This window comes from Lepidochelys olivacea, assembly GCF_965140295.1.
Source record: "Lepidochelys olivacea isolate rLepOli2 genome assembly, chromosome: 1".
Taxonomy (NCBI): domain Eukaryota; kingdom Metazoa; phylum Chordata; order Testudines; family Cheloniidae; genus Lepidochelys; species Lepidochelys olivacea.
This window is the reverse complement of record NC_140411.1, coordinates 12,659,422-12,677,459: the sequence shown is the minus strand read 5'-3', so window position 1 is coordinate 12,677,459 and position 18,038 is coordinate 12,659,422. Positions and strand designations below refer to the sequence as shown.

The 18,038-nt window shown below is 50.3% G+C and overlaps 1 protein-coding gene across 1 annotated transcript in view; it reads right to left on the bottom strand.

Annotated features, from left to right (window-relative positions):
- The window catches only part of RNF169 (ring finger protein 169), a gene marked incomplete at its 5' end in the record, with an annotated part of 49,952 nt that extends 40,569 nt beyond the window's left edge, over positions 1-9,383 (bottom strand). The window contains one exon of the mRNA XM_084617370.1: positions 9,068-9,383. Coding sequence (XP_084473496.1) covers positions 9,068-9,383 — 316 coding nt within the window. The remainder of the gene's footprint in view (positions 1-9,067) is intronic.
- Between the last annotated feature and the right edge of the window lie 8,655 nt (positions 9,384-18,038).

Genomic DNA, 18,038 nt, shown 5'->3' with positions numbered 1-18,038 from the left:
GTTATCTCATCATAGAAGGCAATTAGATTAGTCAGGCATGACTTGCCCTTGGTGAATCCAGGCTGACTGTTCCTGATCACTTTCCTCTCCTGTAAGTGCTTCAGAATTGATTCCTTGAGGACCTGCTCCATGATTTTTCCAGGGACTGAGGTGAGGCCGACTGACCTGTAGTTCCCCGGATCCTCCTTCTTCCCTTTTTTAAAGGTGGGCACTACATTAGCCTTTTTCCAGTTGTCCGGGTCCTCCCCCAATCGCCATGAGTTTTCAGAGATAACGGCCAATGACTCTGTAATCACATCCGCGAACTCCTTTAGCACTCTCGGATGCAGCACATCTGGCCCCATGGACTTGTGCTCGTCCAGCTTTTCTAAATAGTCCCGAACCACTTCTTTCTCCACAGAGAGCTGGTCACCTCCTCCCCATACTGTGCTGCCCAGTGCAGTAGTCTGGGAGCTGACCTTGTTCGTGAAAACAGAGGCAAAAAAAGCATTGTGTACATTAGCTTTTTCCACATCCTCTGTCACTAGGTTGCCTCCCTCATTTAGTAAGGGGCCCACACTTTCCTTGACATTCTTCTTGTTGCTAACATACCTGAAAAAACCCTTCTTGTTATTCGGAACATCTCTTGCTAGCTGTAACTCCAAGTGTGATTTGGCCGTCCTGATTTCACTCCTGCATGCCTGAGCAATATTTTTATACTCTTCCCTGGTCATTTGTCCAATCTTCCACTTCTTGTAAGTTTCTTTTTTTGTGTTTAAGATCAGCAAGGATTTCACTGTTTAGCCAAGCTGGTTGCCTGCCATATTTACTATTCTTTCTACACATGAGGATGGTTTCTCCCTGTAACCTCAATAAGGATTCTTTAAAATACAGCCAGCTCTCCTGGACTCCTTTTCCCCTCATGTTATTCTCCCATCAGTTCCCTGAGGGAGTCAAAGTCTGCTTTTCTGAAGTCCAGGGTCCGTATTCTGCTGCTCTCTTTTCTTCCTTGTGTCAGGATCTTGAACTCGACCATCTCATGGTCACTGCCTCCCAGGTTCCCATCCACTTTTGCTTCCCCTACTAATTCTTCCCGGTTTGTGAGAAGCAGGTCAAGAAGAGCTCTGCCCCAGTTGGTTCCTCCAGCACTTCCACCAGGAAATTGTCCCCTACACTTTCCAAAAACTTCCTGGATTGTCTGTGCACCGCTGTATTGCTCTCCCAGCAGATATCAGGATGACTGAAGTCTCCCATGAGAACCAGGGCCTGTGATCTAGTAACTTCCGTGAGTTGCCGGAAAAAAGCCTCGTCCACCTCATCCCCCTGGTCCGGTGGTCTATAGCAGACTCCCACCACGACATCACCTTTGTTGCTCACACTTCTAAATTTAATCCAGAGACTCTCAGGTTTTTCTGCAGTTTCATACTGGAGCTCTGAGCAGTCATACTGCTCCCTTACATACAGTGAAACTCTGCCACCTTTTCTGCCCTGCCTGTCTTTCCTTAACAGTTTATATCCATCCATGACAGTACTCCAGTCATGTGAGTTATCCCACCAAGTCTCTGTTATTTCAATTACATCATAATTCCTTGACTGTGCCAGGACTTCCAGTTCTCCCTGCTTGTTTCCCAGGCTTCTTGCATTTGTGTATAGGCACTTGAGATAACTCGCTGATCGTCCCTCTTTCTCAGTATGAGGCAGGAGCCCTCCCCTCTTGCACTCTCCTGCTCGTGTTTCCTCCTGGTATCCCACGTCCCCACTTACCTCAGGGCTTTGATCTCCTTCCCCCGGTGAACCTAGTTTAAAGCCCTTCTCACTAGGTTAGCCAGCCTGCTTGCGAAGATGCTTTTCCCTCTCCTCATTAGGTGGAGCCCGTCTCTGCCTAGCACTCCTCCTTCTTGGAACACCATCCCATGGTCAAAGAATCCAAAGCCTTCTCTCTGACACCACCTGCGTAGCCATTCAGGGGTCCACGGACCACAGGTTGAAAACCGCTGTTCTATGGTAACAACAACCTTTTGCAGACCCCTAAGACATAGTCTGCAGACCCCTAGGTTGAAAAGCACTGCGGTAGACAGAAGCCATACTAACAAATCAAATATTATTTGGCCTTTGTATGAACAATACCATTCATGTTTAAAGCACATTAACTGGACAGGGTAATTGAGGTAAAATGTTTTCAAGCTACCTATTTTTCTAGTCTATACAAGGACACTAAGGGCAAAACTGTGTTTAACATCATTCTTATTAACACACTTTCTAACAGGATGCACTTGCCCAGCATAGACAAGATCTGTGTTTTTGCCTCTCACTTGTCTCCCTTCTTACACAGGATCATATGTTTCTTTTCCGCCATCCCCACTGCCACCTTCAGTGCTCTCACAAAAGCAGAAGCACAGTGAAACTGACATGATCCTCATACATTTCACTGTACAGAGGGTTTTTTGTCTGGATTTCTTCTGTTGACAGTCAGCCTTGGGTTATGCACTCCCATTCCCTCCGCCAGACTCTTAAGGAATTTATCTTCTTTGTCCAATGGTAAAAGTTCTATTTTATTTTAGTACATGCCCAAAATTAAGTTTTGTTAAAAGGGAGTCTACAAAACTTAGTTTTAGTTTCAACAACAACAGAACACTCCCTCACCAGCATGAGCCTCCTGGATACTATTATCAGATTCAACAATGGAACCCTACAGACTATATACAAGAAACCCATGGATCACCATACTTATCTTCACAGACACAGGCCAGGTCTACAGTACAGAATTATTTCAGTACAACTATGTCGCTCAGGGGTGTGAAAAATTCATACCCCGAGCGATGTAGTTATACTGACCTAAGCGTGGTGTAGACAGCACTACGTTGCCAAGAGAAGCTCTCCCGCTGACATAGCTACTGCCTCTTGCCGAGGTGGATTAATTACGCTGACAGGAGAGCTCCCATTGGGGTACAGCGTCTTCCCTAAAGCGCTACAGCTGCATCAGTGCAACTGCGTCGATGCAGTGTTTTAAGTGTAGACCTGCTCACACTCACCACCCCAAACACACCAAGAAATCAGTTATCTACAGCCAGGCACTCAGATACCACAGGATATGATCCATAGAGAAAGTCTGGTATACACACCTTAACACACTTAAAACTGACTTCATCAAACAAGGACACTCCACCAGAGAAATAGATTGCACCATGGAACGGGCTACCTAAATATCCAGAGAGAAGCTGCTTCAATATGGGGAAAAAAAAAACCCAAAACAAAACCCTCTGACTGCACATCCTTAATGGTCACATGCCACCCCACACTGGAATCCATACAAGGTATCATCAATGAGGACTCCACCCTGAAAGACATCTTTCCTGAACCCCCTCTTCTGGCCTAAAAACAACACCCCAAATCTCATCATCAGAAGCAAGCTCCCCACAGATCAGGACCCACCAGTTCACAGTGGCACTAGGCCCTGCTACAACAACTGATGCAAAACCGGCAGACAAAATTCCACTGCTACAGTGGTCAATATCCCCCCAACACACCTTTCAAATCCATGGGTCCTACTCATATCTATCACAACATGTGGTATATCTCAGCCAGCACACTAAATGTCCCAATAATAACATGACTGAAACCAGTCAATCACTATGCTCTCAAATGAACGTACACAGAAAAATGATAGGAGCACCATATCACCTGTGGGTGAATATTTTTCATGGAACAATTGCTCCCCATCCTCAGGGGAGCATCATCTCCTTCTTCTGTGTTTTATGCAGGACTCAATCTGGTAGACATACCATGACATGGCCTCAGACCACATCTACTGCCTCTTGCCTTAGGACCTGATCCTAGTTTGTGAATCCTACAGAGGCTTAGGCTTGAGTTCAGCACTGAGTGCTCAGGAATTTCAGGACTGAGGTGGCTGTGTACATTCCCAGTAGCAGAAATTTAGTCACCTACCAGGTTAGGCAGCAGCTGAGCAGGGGTTATGAAAATCTAAATTTTGGATGTAGACATCTAAAGTGGCAGTTAGGCACTTAGTTTCCCTTGTGAATCCCACCCCAAAGTCCTGTCTACATTATTTTAAATAAAAAGAAAAGGAGTACTTGTGGCACCTTAGAGACTAACCAATTTATTTGAGCATAAGCTTTGAGCTGTAGCTCACGAAAGCTTATGCTCAAATAAATTGGTTAGTCTCTAAGGTGCCACAAGTACTCCTTTTCTTTTTGCGAATACAGACTAACACGGTTGTTACTCTGAAACCTGTCATTATTTTAAATGGTTTAAGAGTGGTAGCCGTGTTAGTTTGTATCAGCAAAAACAACGAGGAGTTCTTGTGGCACCTTAGAGACTAACAAAGTTATTTGGGCATAAGCTTTCATGGGCTAAAACCCACCTCATCAGATGCATGGAGCGGAAATTACAGAGGCCGGTATAAATACACAGCACACGAAAAGATGGGAGTTGCCTTACCGCTAATGAACCAATTCAATTAAGATGGAAGTGGGCTATTCTCAACAGTTGACAAGAAGGGGTGAATACCAAGGAAGGAAAAATCACTTTTGTGCTAATGTACAGTAATAGTGCTAAGTGTAGAAGAGGACCACCACTGTTTTAACACTTCCCCTACACAGAGTTTCCTCAAATTTTTAAAGCTAAGCCCAGTTCCCTTTCAACACTGCCATTTGTTAAAGACCTACCCACAACCTGTAGACACTCAAGGTGGAATATCATATGATGAAGATCTACACAATCTACTCTAACAATAGTGACATATCACTGAGTTAACACCCCCTGCAAAGCAGAGGGCAGTTCACACCTGAGAGCTACCCTTTCAGGTACATTGCAGACAACACTGCAACAACTACTCTTGGGTTTCATTTTGAATGTTTTCTACACAACCAAGACAGCTAACAATTTACTTATCTTTTGGGGGGGGGGGGGAAGGGTAGAAGAGATTTAAGAACAGTCTACAGGTTCGTCCACGCCTTTAACTCAGGGGACATGGACTGAAGCTCTACTGCTGATGCTCAAGCAGTGGAGATACGCAGCTACAGGCTACAACTAGAGTTAGCCAAACTCATCAACTGGATTAGCAGAATGAACGGATTAGCAATCACTTGTCATGTGTTGTTTCACAGCAGAGTGTACTAACTCAGAATAACTGCTGCAATGAAGACAAACCTTATGTTAATGTTTGAGAATGAGAAAGTGAAACTAGCTAATCTGTTTACACTGTCCAGTCTCCAGAGGGTAAACATCAGTATTAATGGTGCATGGCTAATGAAAAAGCATCAGTGGTGAAGAGTTAATTTTTTAAATGATCAAGTGTTATAGCTACAACTTTTAGAAGAAAGTTGTTTGTAGTGAGTGTTCCCTCAACTGTGTTGCCTGCTTTACAGATAGACAAGGAATTAGCCAAAAGAAGTGATGAATTTAGTGCTAGTAAATATTTTGCCAAGAAGAGACTCCCTTTGGCACAAAACTTTTCTCTTTTCCTAACACCATACAGATGAACTGACCTTACTTTTACCAGCTGACTAACCTGATGCCAAAGAAAATACCTCAGTAATCATTTACTTCTGGACTATATATTTTGCCAGTTACAAAATAATTCCCAATCTGCCATCTCAGTCTATAGGAAAATTTTCAATTCTACACCCAAAATTATGGTAATGAGTTTTAAAGACTTTGCACTATTAATCTGAAGCTAAGCATATACAGAGAAGAGGAATAATACATTATCCACACCCCGAGACCTCAGTCTGCCCTTCATTGACTTTTCTAAAATAAATTCATGTTGTCACTATTTGTTGACTAAAATAGCCAAAAGATATTTTAATACAGTAGTTATTTTATTTCCTTTCACTCTTCTCCCCTAAGAACAGACCTATTACAACTCACTACAGAGAAACTGGTTAAAAGCTCAACATTGTAATAAAGTTGGTTTAAGGCAACTGCCATGTACTTACAAGCTTAATTCTAAAGTATTTTGTCTTGAGATATCACTTATCAATATCTCACACAATAACCCTGCATTCACTTCAACAGTAAGAACCACTAGTCTCTGTCTCTACTGCCTGCTTACATTCATAAAGTAACCTACGTTGGGGTGCTTAAGGACCTTCCATCTAGTTTTTTTGCTCTGGTTCCTCTCAGCACACACCCCAGTCAAACAACATTTAGGGTGATGGGTAAAAAAAGTACAGCATGAGGGCAAATGCAGCTCAAGCATTATAAATGATACCTATGGTTGACACCAACTTTTCTATTTAAAAGAACCTCATAACTGGGTTCAAAAAAGAACTAGATAAATTTATGGAGGACAGATCCATTACAGGCTATTAGCCAAGATTGACAGGAACACCACCTCATGCCTTGGGTATCCCTAAACTCCCAACTGCGAGAAGCTGGGCCTGGGCCACAGAGAATGGATCACTCAAAATTGCCTTGTTCTGTTCATTCCCTCTGAAGCATCTGCCACTGTCAGAGACAGGACACTGGGCTAGATGGCCCATTGGTCTGACCTAGTCCGGCTGTTCTTGTCAACAGGAGTCCAGTCAATTTCAAGGAGTTAAAGTAATTCTAGGTACTCCCCTTGACCCAGAGCCCACCTGTCAACGTCTGTGGTATTCGAATCACAGTGCGTTAGCGATTCATGTTTTTCTCTTCCATGTTGGTATGACGCACACAAATAAAGTGAAAAACTGATTACCTATTTAGAGGACACAGGTACAACTGATTAACTATATGATGTAGTTAAATGTAGAAATGAGAGAAGTGGCAATGCCACCTTTCCCTCTACTCTTTCAATTCACCATTTTAAGAAGTTATTCTAACATGAGCAAGTCAGCTCAAGAAAAACTGAGTTTTTGGACTTTATTTGATCTTGTCTCTTGACTACAGTTGCATGGCCAACCCAGACAGTCTGAGAAGCTACCAGCTCCTGTAAAGCGACCAGCTTCAAGATGAGATGTAAGAAGCTGTATGTTACAGAAAGAGAGTTTGCAATCTGTTCTAGTTTACTGAAAGCTTGTGTGGCCTTCAGCGTAATGGTTAATTACTGATGTGACAGGATATGTAACCCTGGATAACATATCCTCCCTCAATACAGACCTACCATTTTTAGAAAGTCAGTTCTATCGGACAATGGCATGACTTAGGCTGAGAAGCAGTAACAAGGAGGCAATGCTAACACCAAGAAAATAATCACAATACATTATGACAACAAGGTCTTAATCCACCCAAATTAGAAGGATGGGGGCAAGAGAGTTCACACATCACTGAGTCAATATTTCAGGCTTTCTGTAGACTGAGGCAGACAGCCTTTTATGGATTATTTATTTGGAAAGTTCACTATGCAGCTATGAAGGCTAGAATAATTTTGAAAGGCTGTGCAGAATTTGCACAATCTGAGCATATATCTATACTGAGCCCAAAACTCAGTCACTCCAGCCCCTTTCCTGTACCCCCATTCAGCAGAATATCATAGAGGGAGAAAGAACCCAGTGTCCCCCATGAGCTGAGTGCCACCACTCTAAGAAATGAGCTGAGCCCCTGGAGATTTAGTGCATGTAATCCCCTCATCCCCCACTGTGTGATCGTGGTGAAAACAGCCCCTTCACAGCCCTACAATACTCAATACATGTAACCCACACACCACACTGTGTCACTGATCCTGGGGGGGGCACACCCTCCACAGCCTAGCACCCTGCCCCAGGCTGAGTCCCATGCACTCAGTGCATGTAACCCCTGCATCCCAATGTCTCACTGATCCTAGGGGGGCCACTCCACAGCACAGCACCACTCCCCCAGTGCTGAGCCCCATGCACTCAGGGCATGTAACCCCCCCCCCAGCACTGTACGTCACCAATCCCGGGTGTGGGGGGGTGGGTTGTTCCCATAGCCCAGCGCCCCTCCCCCCAGCTGAGCCCCGCGCACTCAGGGCATGTAACCCCCCCCCCCCGCACTGTGTGTCACAGATCCCGGGGGGGGGGGTGTTTCCCATAGCCCAGCGCCCCTCCCCCCAGCTGAGCCCCACGCACTCAGGGCATGTAACCCCCCCCGCACTTTGTGTCACCGGTCCCGGGGGGGGGTCCCATAGCCCAGCGCCCCGCCCCCCGGCTGAGCCCCGCGCACTCAGGGCATGTAACCCCCCCCGCACTGTGTGTCACCGATCCCGGGGGGGGTCCCATAGCCCAGCGCCCCGCCCCTCGGCTGAGCCCCGCGCACTCAGGGCATGTAACCCCCCCCCCGCACTGTGTGTCACCGATCCCGGGGGGGTCCCATAGCCCAGCGCCCCGCCCCCCGGCTGAGCCCCGCGCACTCAGGGCATGTAACCCCCCCGCACTGTGTGTCACCGATCCCGGGGGGGTCCCATAGCCCAGCGCCCCTCCCCCCAGCTGAGCCCCGCGCACTCAGGGCATGTAACCACCCCCCGCACTGTGTGTCACCGATCCCGGGGGGGGGGTCCCATAGCCCAGCGCCCCGCCCCCCGGCTGAGCCCCGCGCACTCAGGGCATGTAACCCCCCCCCCCCCCCGCACTGTGTGTCACCGATCCCGGGGGGGTCCCATAGCCCAGCGCCCCGCCCCCCGGCTGAGCCCCGCGCACTCAGGGCATGTAACCCCCCCCCCCCGCACTGTGTGTCACCGATCCCGGGGGGGTCCCATAGCCCAGCGTCCCGCCCCCCGGCTGAGCCCCGCGCACTCAGGGCATGTAACCCCCCCCCCGGCTGAGCCCCGCGCACTCAGGGCATGTAACCCCCCCCCCCCGGCTGAGCCCCGCGCACTCAGGGCATGTAACCCCCCCCTCCCCGGCTGAGCCCCGCGCACTCAGGGCATGTAACCCCCCCCTCCCCGGCTGAGCCCCGCGCACTCAGGGCATGTAACCCCCCCCTCCCCGGCTGAGCCCCGCGCACTCAGGGCATGTAACCCCCCCCTCCCCGGCTGAGCCCCGCGCACTCAGGGCATGTAACCCCCCCCTCCCCGGCTGAGCCCCGCGCACTCAGGGCATGTAACCCCCCCCCCGGCTGAGCCCTGCGCACTCAGGGCATGTAACCCCCCCCCCCCCCGGCTGAGGCGAGGTTCCGGAGGCGGCCGCACCTTCGTCCGGCGCTCGCTGCTCCCCGCCTCCTCCCGCGGCGGCGGCGGCCCCGCTCTGCTGCCGGCGGGCCCAGGTGGAGAGGCGGCTGCGGCAGAGCGGGCAGCAGAGGCCCGGGCCCTGCAGGCAGCGCTGGAAGCAGGAGCGGCAGAGCGAGTGGCGGCAGGGCGGCGTCACCGCCTCCACCAGCGCCTCCCGGCACAGCGGGCACTCCGCCCGCGCCGCCGCCGCCTCCTCCTCGGCCGGCGCCCGCCGCCGCCGGCCCCGCCGCCCCGGGGCCGCGGCCCGGCCGCCAGGGCCCGCCGCCGCCGCCGCCATCTTCTCAGCCTTGGCAGGGACTGGAGCGGAGCGTTAGGCCGCGGCGCCGCCCACCTCATCCATATTCAGCAGGGCAGGGCGGGTAATATTCATGAGCCCGCGCGGCCCCGCAGAGTGTCCCCGCCCCCTCGGGAATCGTCCCCAGGGGCGGGGCCGCCGTGCCCCGCCCCCTCGCGTGAAGATCCCTGACGTTCCAGGCTGGTCCCGCAGGGGGCGGGGTGCGCAGCTGGCCTCCATGCCCCTCCCCCACCCGGGCCAGCCTGGTCTGCTCCTCGAGCACCCCCCCCCACCTGGGCCAGGGATACCCCGGCTTGCTCTGCCCCCCTCCCCCAGCACCCCACTGCCCCAGCACCTCCCCCCCACCTGGGCCACGGATACCCCGGCTTGCTCTGCCTTCCCCCCCCCAGCACCCCACTGCCCCCGACCTCCCCCCACCTGGGCCAGGGATACTACAGCCTGTTCTGTCCCCAAACATGCCACTGCTCCCCAAGGCCCCCCACCCACTTGGGCCAGGGATACCACAGCCTGTCCTGCCCCCCCCAGCACCCCACTGCCTCCTGACCTCCCCCACCTGGGCCAGGGATATCCCAGTTTGCCCTGCTCCCAAGCACCTCACTGTCCCGTCCCCCCCCCCACCATCCATACCTGGGTCAGGGTTACCCCACCCTGTCCTGCCCCCCCAGCCCCCTACTGGCCCCCTGTCCTATCCCACCCAGGCCAGGGTTACCCCAGCTTGCCCTACCCCCCAGCACCCCCCTGCTCTCCTGACTTCTCCCACCTGTACTATGGTTACACCAGTCTGCCCTACCCCACTGCCCCCCTCGTGTGCTCTCCCAACCCCCCCATTGGGTTCTCCCTATTCCACCACAGGGTCTCTGCCCCAGCCTAGAGTGCAGGTGTAGGGGAAGCAGGAGCCCTGTTCCTCATTTACCTCAGAAGCAAGGGGTTGGGGGAGAGCTGGAGCAAGGGGGTTAGTGAAGCATGTAGGGGACAGCCTGAGGAGAGAGCCCAGAGGAGGGCTGGGGTGAGGGGAAGCCATGCCTATGAGGGTTGTTGTGATGAGGGTGGGAGTGAGCGCCTTGGTGAGCTTGGGGAGAAATGCAGGAAGCTTTCACCAATCCCACCTCCCTCCCCTTTAGCGGCCCACTTCTCATCCTCTCTAAGCCCCCACTCTTCCCCATCTCACCCCTCAGCCAGCTTTCACCTCTGCGCTCCGCTTCTGGGCTGCCAAACCCCAATACTACAGTGCTCCCTAGGAAGGGGAAACTCCCTAGGAAGGGGTACGTCTACACTACGAAATTAGGTCAATTTTATAGAAGTCGATTTTTAGGAAGCGATTTTATACAGTCGATTGTGTGTGTCCCCACTAAGTACATTAAGTTGTCGGAGTGCATCCACAGTACCGTGGCTAGCGTCGACTTTTGGAGCGGTGCACCGTGGGTAGCTATCCCAGAGTTCCCGCAGTCTCTGCTGCCCATTGGAATTCTGGGTTGAGCTCCCAATGCCTGATGGGGCAAAAACATTGTCAACGGTGGTTCTGGGTACACGTCGTCAGTCACCCCTCCCTCTCTCCCTCCGTGAAAGCAATGGCAGACAATCATTTTGCATCCTTTTTCCTGGATTGCCTGCACAGATGCCATAGCACTGCAAGCATGGAGCCTGCTCAGATCACTGCTGCAGTTGTGAGCATTGTAAACACCTCATGCATTATCCTGCAGTATGTGCAGAACCTGCAAAAGCAGGCAAGGAGGAGACGATAGCGCGATCACGATAGTGATGAGGACATGGATGCAGACTTCTCTCAAAGCACAGACCCAGCAGCTGTTTATTGCGAGAAGCCGCTGGGGATGGTGTAGCAGTGATCAGAGGACAGCAGAGCAGGATCTAAAGCCTGCAGTAGGGGGCAGGAATCGCAATCCCCAATCTCAGGGGCTGCAGAAAGAGTTAGGTCTCAAAGAGCTGGACATTGTCATAGCAAGTCCTAGACCAAGGATTCAGCAGGGGCAGGCTGAGAGCCCTCCACTCCTAGGGAAGTTTCACTCTGAGCCCCTAGTGCTATACAAGAAGCTTCAGGTGGTTTCCCATTCCCTTTTCCCCTCTGTCCCCTTCCCACACTTTCTTTACCTCCCTTCTCCCCATCTCTTACTCTCTGTAAGAATCATACAAGGACCATGGTTAAACAGTGAAAGGAAAAGTCAGCGAAACTAATATTCCAATTGTTATTCCTGCTTGCTGTGTGCTCCACTATATCTGTGAGAGTAAGGGGGAGACGTTTAAGGTGGGGTGGGAGGTTGAGGAAAATCGCCCAGCGGCTGGTTATGCACAGCCAGACACCAGGGCGATTAGAAGAGCACAGCAGGGTGCACTGTGCATCAGAGAAGCTTTGAAAACCAGTTTCATGACTGGCCAGGCTATGGTGTAACCTTCTATTTGTTTCTCCTTGATGAAAACCCGCCCCCCTTGGTTCACTCTACTTTCCTGTAAGCCAACCGGCCTTCCCCCTTCGATCACCGCTTGCAGAGGCAAGAAAGTCATTGTTGTTTCAAAATCATGCCTTCTTTATTAATTCATCACACAAATAGGGGGAAAACTCACAAGGTAGCCTGGGAGGGGTGGGGGAGGAGGGAAGCACTGGTTGGGGTGGGGGATGAGGGGAGGAGGGAAGGACAAGGCCACACTGCACTTCAAAACTTATTGAATGCCAGCCTTCTGTTGCTTGGGCAATCCTCTGGGGTGGAGTGGCTGGGTGCCCGGAGGGGGGCCCCCCGCCACGTTCTTGGGCGTCAGGGTGAGGAGGCTATGGAACTTGGGGAGGAGGGCGGGCGGTCACACAGGGGCCGCAGCGGCGGTCTGTGCTCCTGCTGCCTTTCCTGCAGCTCCACCAGACTCCTGAGCATGTCAGTTTGCTCCCCCATTAGCCTCAGCATTGCATCCTGCCTCCCCTCATCGCGCTCATTTAACACAGGGGTTGGCAACCGGCGGCACGCGTGCCAATTTTTGTTCCGTTCACTCAGGCCGGCAGCGGGCTGAGTGGAGCAAGCAGCTAGAACCCCAGACCGGCAGCGGGCTCAGCGGCTCAGCCTGCTGCTGCTGGTCTGGGGTTCCGGCCACCGCCTCCTGCCAGCTGGGGTCCCGGGCGCTGGCCCCGCTCAGCCCAGCCTGGGGTTCCATCCATGTCCTTGGAGATTTTGGCATATATATTGGGATTTCATCTTTTGGAATGGAGTTCTGCCTGGGCGGATTCTTCTCCCCATACAGCAATCAGATCCAGTACCTCCTGTTCCATCCATGCTGATGAGCTCGCCACGCTGGCCAAACAGGAAATGAAATTCAAAAGTTCCCGGAGCTTTTCCTGACTACCTGGCTAGTGCATCTGAGTTGAAAGTGTTGTCCAGAGCGGTCACAATGGAGCATTCTGGGATAGCTCCCGGAGGCCAATACCATCGAATTGCGTCCACTGTACCTCAAATCTGGAACAGCGATGTTGATTTTAGTGCTACTCCCCTTGCCGAGGTGGAGTACAGAAACCGGTTTTAAGAGCCCTTTAAGTCGACAAAACCGGGTTGGTTGTGTGGACGGTTTTAGTTTGAATTCGATCTAATGCAGCTAAATTTGACATAATTGCATACTGTAGACCAGACCTTAGCATGATCCCTGTTGCAGATGCAGCAGGTCTGGTCAATGCCTAACGCGGCACATGACATCAGGCACCACTGTCTCTTCCGCTTCTGCCCCTTTCTTGTCCACACTCTCAGGCCGTCACCTCAGTACACCCCAAGAGCCAGGCCAACCCTCATTGCTGCCTCTGGGCCTTGCTCCCACCTGCTCAAGACCAACAGCAAACAATTTTACCCACTGCCAGTTGATGCTTAAGACACTAAACCAAAGGCTGAGCCACCACTAGACAGATCACTAGGATAACCAGATGAAAAAGAAGCTAGGCTTACAAATCCCTGCCCAGAACTGGCAGGTTAACAGACTGTCACGCTACACGGCTACAGCTTGCTCTCAAATACAGACTCAGGGACCATAAACAAGAGGTAGAGATGGAGTGAGAAACCACTGTATAAATCCAGAGAGGTGAGCGTGGCAGCCATGGGGTGAGAGGAGCAATTGAAAGACACTTTCTATTCGTGTGTCCAGAATAGGAGGGAGCGTGAAAGAAATTACCTCACAGTAGCTGAAATGTAAAGGGACTTTCCATTAGTAAATGATGAGAAAAACAAAACATGGATGAATAAAACTAGGGACACAGAGGGACAACATCACCACCAAGTCTGGAATGGACAGCAACAAAATCACAGGCTGAGGGTAACAATCCTCCTCCCTTTGCAGATACCACAGTGAGCAGACAGTATAACGTTCTATTGTTGTCAGCTAACCATCTGCTTTAAATTCCCAAGGCTCTTTAGGGTCCTTAAGAGCCTCCTCTTGCTCTCATCTACCATAGAACTCAAGCTGCCTCCATCTAAACCATACAGCTCAGGCCTCTCTTACAGCACCGTCTTCCCCCACTCCCGGCCCACATTAACCCACCACAAAACTTGAGCTACCCCAAAACCCATTCTTCACATCATTACTCTAATCCCCCCCCCCAACAAAGCTCATGTTTCCTTCTCTTTAAAAAGATGCCAGATACTTTGTTATTAACAAGACTCTTCTCTATTTGCCAAGGCTATTGTGGTTATTTACAAATTCTCTTTCTAGGATCCAGCCAGATGCTTCTTTTAAAGCCACATGGATCTGAAGCTTCTGACTTCTTTTAAAGTCTTTAAATAGCAACAATTAAATACAATTCTGATTAAACAGAAACAGGCTAAGTCAGAGGTTTTCACACTGTGGTCCGCGAGCTCCATTCAGGTGGTCCGTGGATAGTTCCCTCTGAGGTGCATGCCTGGGCAGCTGCACTTGAGAGAATGAAGGGCCATCCACCCAATTAGTGGAGCCACGCCTTGCCTGGACCCTGGAGAAGATACACATATAAGGGTGAGGTGGTGGCTTTGGGGGAATAGGGGGTAGGTGGGAAGGGGCAGTGAGGTGAAAAGGGGGGGGGGAATTTGGAACATGCAGTTCTGCGGTGGCCAGAGGAGGTGACTTTCCCCAGCTTCAGGGCTGTGGCTGGCTGCCAGGGAGAGATGGCCCTACTCCCCAGCCCCAGTGCTGTGGCAGGGGACAGACCCTCCCCCTCCTTCCCAGCCCCACCTCAGGGGCTGCTGCAGTGCGGGAGAGAGGGCATACCCATTGCATTAGAAAGGTAAGACTACTGGTATTAAAATATGAGTGGTGTGCTTTTATTTGTAGAATAAAAAATGTTAATTATTAAGGTTTTTTTTTTAAAATATAGCGCTTTTATCCAAAGTGCTTTACAATAGTTAGCTAGCGGTACAAACAACATTTGGAAAGATCATTAAATGATCTGCCGAGACCCTCAGCAATGTTCAAGTGGTCCATGGAAAAAAAAATGTTTGAGAACCACTGTGCTAAGCCCTAGATAACCCACTCTCCCAACTATCTATGTTCTCACTCCAAACTCTCTGGCTTGTGTCTATAAACTCAGGGGAGCTCCATAGGTAAGATTAGTAGGTTATAAACTTCCTGCTGGATTAACTGGCCAGGCAAAAAGGGCCAAATGGTAATCAAACCCTATGATTTAACTCTTGCTGGAGCTGGATATACCCCTGCAGTAAATAGCGGGGTAGTGAATTTTCTTTCCAGGGATCACTATATGCTTCCAACACTACCAAAGAGTTAGGAAGACTGCTCGAAACCTCAGTCTCCCAGCATCACAATAACCCACCGCAGAGCTTGGGCTGCTCAGAGCTCCACTCTTGGGTCCCATGAAGTTCAAGCATTTCCAAAAGGCAATCTTTCCCCACTGGTTTCACCCAGGGATTCCCACCCCTTTTTCATCCACAGCCCCAAAACTTTCTCCTCAGTGAGGACGCAAGATGGTGGAGAATGAGGCTCTAAAATTAACTAATTTAGAGTCTAAGATCAGGGGGTGGAGGCAGGGATCTTGTCATTTTAAAAATCTGCAAGGCAACAGGCTTAGTTACACTGTTTCCACGGTATGCATCCGATGAAGTGAGCTGTAGCTCACGAAAGCTCATGCTCAAATAAATTGGTTAGTCTCTAAGGTGCCACAAGTACTCCTTTTCTTTTTACTGTTGGATAAGTTCCCAGTCTTGCAAGTGACTCGGAGGGGGGGGGGGAAGGGTGCAATGCTGTGTGCCTCTTGAGATCAGTGTTGAGTATTAGATATTTAGCTGTATTAATACTAATAGAAATAATTAACAGATGTTTAACAATAATAATCCTTGTGTGAATAAGGCAAGCAAGATTTGGCCTCTAGAAGCAAAGTAAAAAGAAAACGGGGCAGATGGGCCTTCCTTGCTCATTGATTAAACAAACAAAAGTTAATGGGGGGGGGGGGCTAGCTTTTAAGTATTTTAATCATGGAAGGTGTGAAATTAAAGGGGTTTGTTGGGATGAGGAAAGCAAAATGCTTTTCAGATACTTTTAGGCGGGGGTTGCAGAATAATGGCTGAGGAGCAGTGAGTGTTCGTGCAAAGACCCCTCCTGCTAGCAGAACTCTGCGGATGCTGCAAGTGCCAGCCTGCTGGGTAGGGAGAAGAGCACAGCCAATAGCTTGGAAAGTAAACAACTCCGGCTCAGGCATCTGGGAGTGGGCGTGTGCAGCAGAGCGCGGGTGCGTGCCCTGCCGCTGCCACACAAGCCCCTGCAATTCAGTGTTGCCGCTGCTTCCAGCTGCCTGAGAGCAGATCTTTGGGGACATTGCAGTAGAAACGTTTCCGCACTGTGCAGGATTTGAAGAGGTGTTTAAAAATCAGCTCCAGGGTAAGAGCAGGTGGTTTTGAATGAGAAAAGGTTAAAGGAGACAGTCTGTGAAATCCAGATTCACATGCCTTTCCCAGGAATCAGGGACATGTAGGCCTTGTCTAATCTCTCGGGACTAGTAGCTTGGAGAAAAGAAGCTAGACAATTGGTTACCTACACGAACACTGTTTGTAGCTTCAGATCCATGTGGTGTAAAACACAAGCAAGGTACAAAGGGACCCTGCCCCGGCACAAATCATGGGCCAGCCAAGAACTGGCCTAATGATTTATAGGGACCCTAAGGTATTGGAAGAGGAGGAATCAGCCTGTGAATTGCCTTCCCATCTGGCCTGTTACTGGAAGGGCTGGGAGGATCAGAATGCTTCCTTCTCTCAGGTCCCATTCATGACTGATATAAGGTCAGCTGGTGAGTAACAATCTGTACTGGATACAGGGTACCCAAAAGAACAGGTCTGGCCTAATCTCCCTGAAACTGGAACTACAGGGGGAAGCAAACAGCTTGCAACCTGATGTCTCTGCCTGTCACACTTTGGAAAAGGAACTTGTGGTTAGATCACTTGGATGGGCTGATTATGACAGCTCAGAACCTGATTTCCTCCCCCCGAAGGACAAGCTGGGGAGGCAAATCTCTCCTGGCACCTTGGAACTCTAGGCATCATTAGGGCTGCACTGACTAGTTTGCATTTTTAAGGCTCAGTCCATGGAGGCCATGTGGCTGGCTTTGCCATGCCGTCAGAACAGCAAATGGCCTGGGATGAGAAGATGTTAGGGCCAGATTTGGAAAGGTATTTAGGAACCCAAACATGCAGGTAGGTGCCTAGTGAGATTTTCAAAAGCACCTAAGTGTCCGACTTCCATTGATTGCACTTCCATTGATTGATTGATTCCTTTAAAACTCTGGTTCTTAGTGGCTAGTGAGGGGCATTCATTTGCCAGTCTGCCTAACTGCAAAAATACCCCCGAGCTGTCCTGGCAGGGTAGCGTTAGTTGTAGAAAGAGAACACTTCCCAACTCAATCCCAGGGTTGGCTCTGGATATTTTGATGCTTTAAGCATAGTAGGGTGCCCTTAAAGGGGCAGAGCCTTCTAAATCAGCAGTTCTCAGCTGGGGCGGGGGGGGTCTGAGACCCCTGTGGGGCCGCAAGCAGGTTTCAGGAGTAGTCGGGGGCAGCGAACTCCTCCCAGGTCCGGGTGGGGAGGGGGTAGAGCAAGCTCATGGGTGCGGGGGTCACAGAATGTGCCCTTTCAAAAGGGGTCCAGTTTAAATTCCTGCACATGCCCCTGGTGCTTTGTAAAGCACCTTGAGATCTACAGTGTAAAGCACTGTGAAAGTATTGTCGTCTTCTTCCTTGCATTAATCCCATCACATGGGGTCCACTCTGAGTCCTTTTCCCATACAAGTGCTGAGTATTGTTACTTATTCATTGATCTAATAAACTCTTTGCGGTGGGGAACCATCTCTTTGGTTTGTTTGGTCAGCACGTAGTACAGTGGGATCCTGGTCCAATACTGGTATGTTTAGGTACCACAATAATACAAGTAATAAATAATAATAATAATTATTGACTTCAGAGGGACTTGTGTGTCCTCCATTCCCCTCAGGATCAGGCCCTAACTGGGGGAAAATAGACTCCTGTAGCTCAGTGCAATGGTGGAAGAAAAGAAAAAAGTTACTGATTATAAATGCCTGTATGATGTGGCTATTATGAAAATTTGGTGGGTCTGTGCTATGAGGACTCTTGGCTTGAGGTAGCACTTTTGAACAGAGCAACACATCACATTCATCATGGAAGTGTGA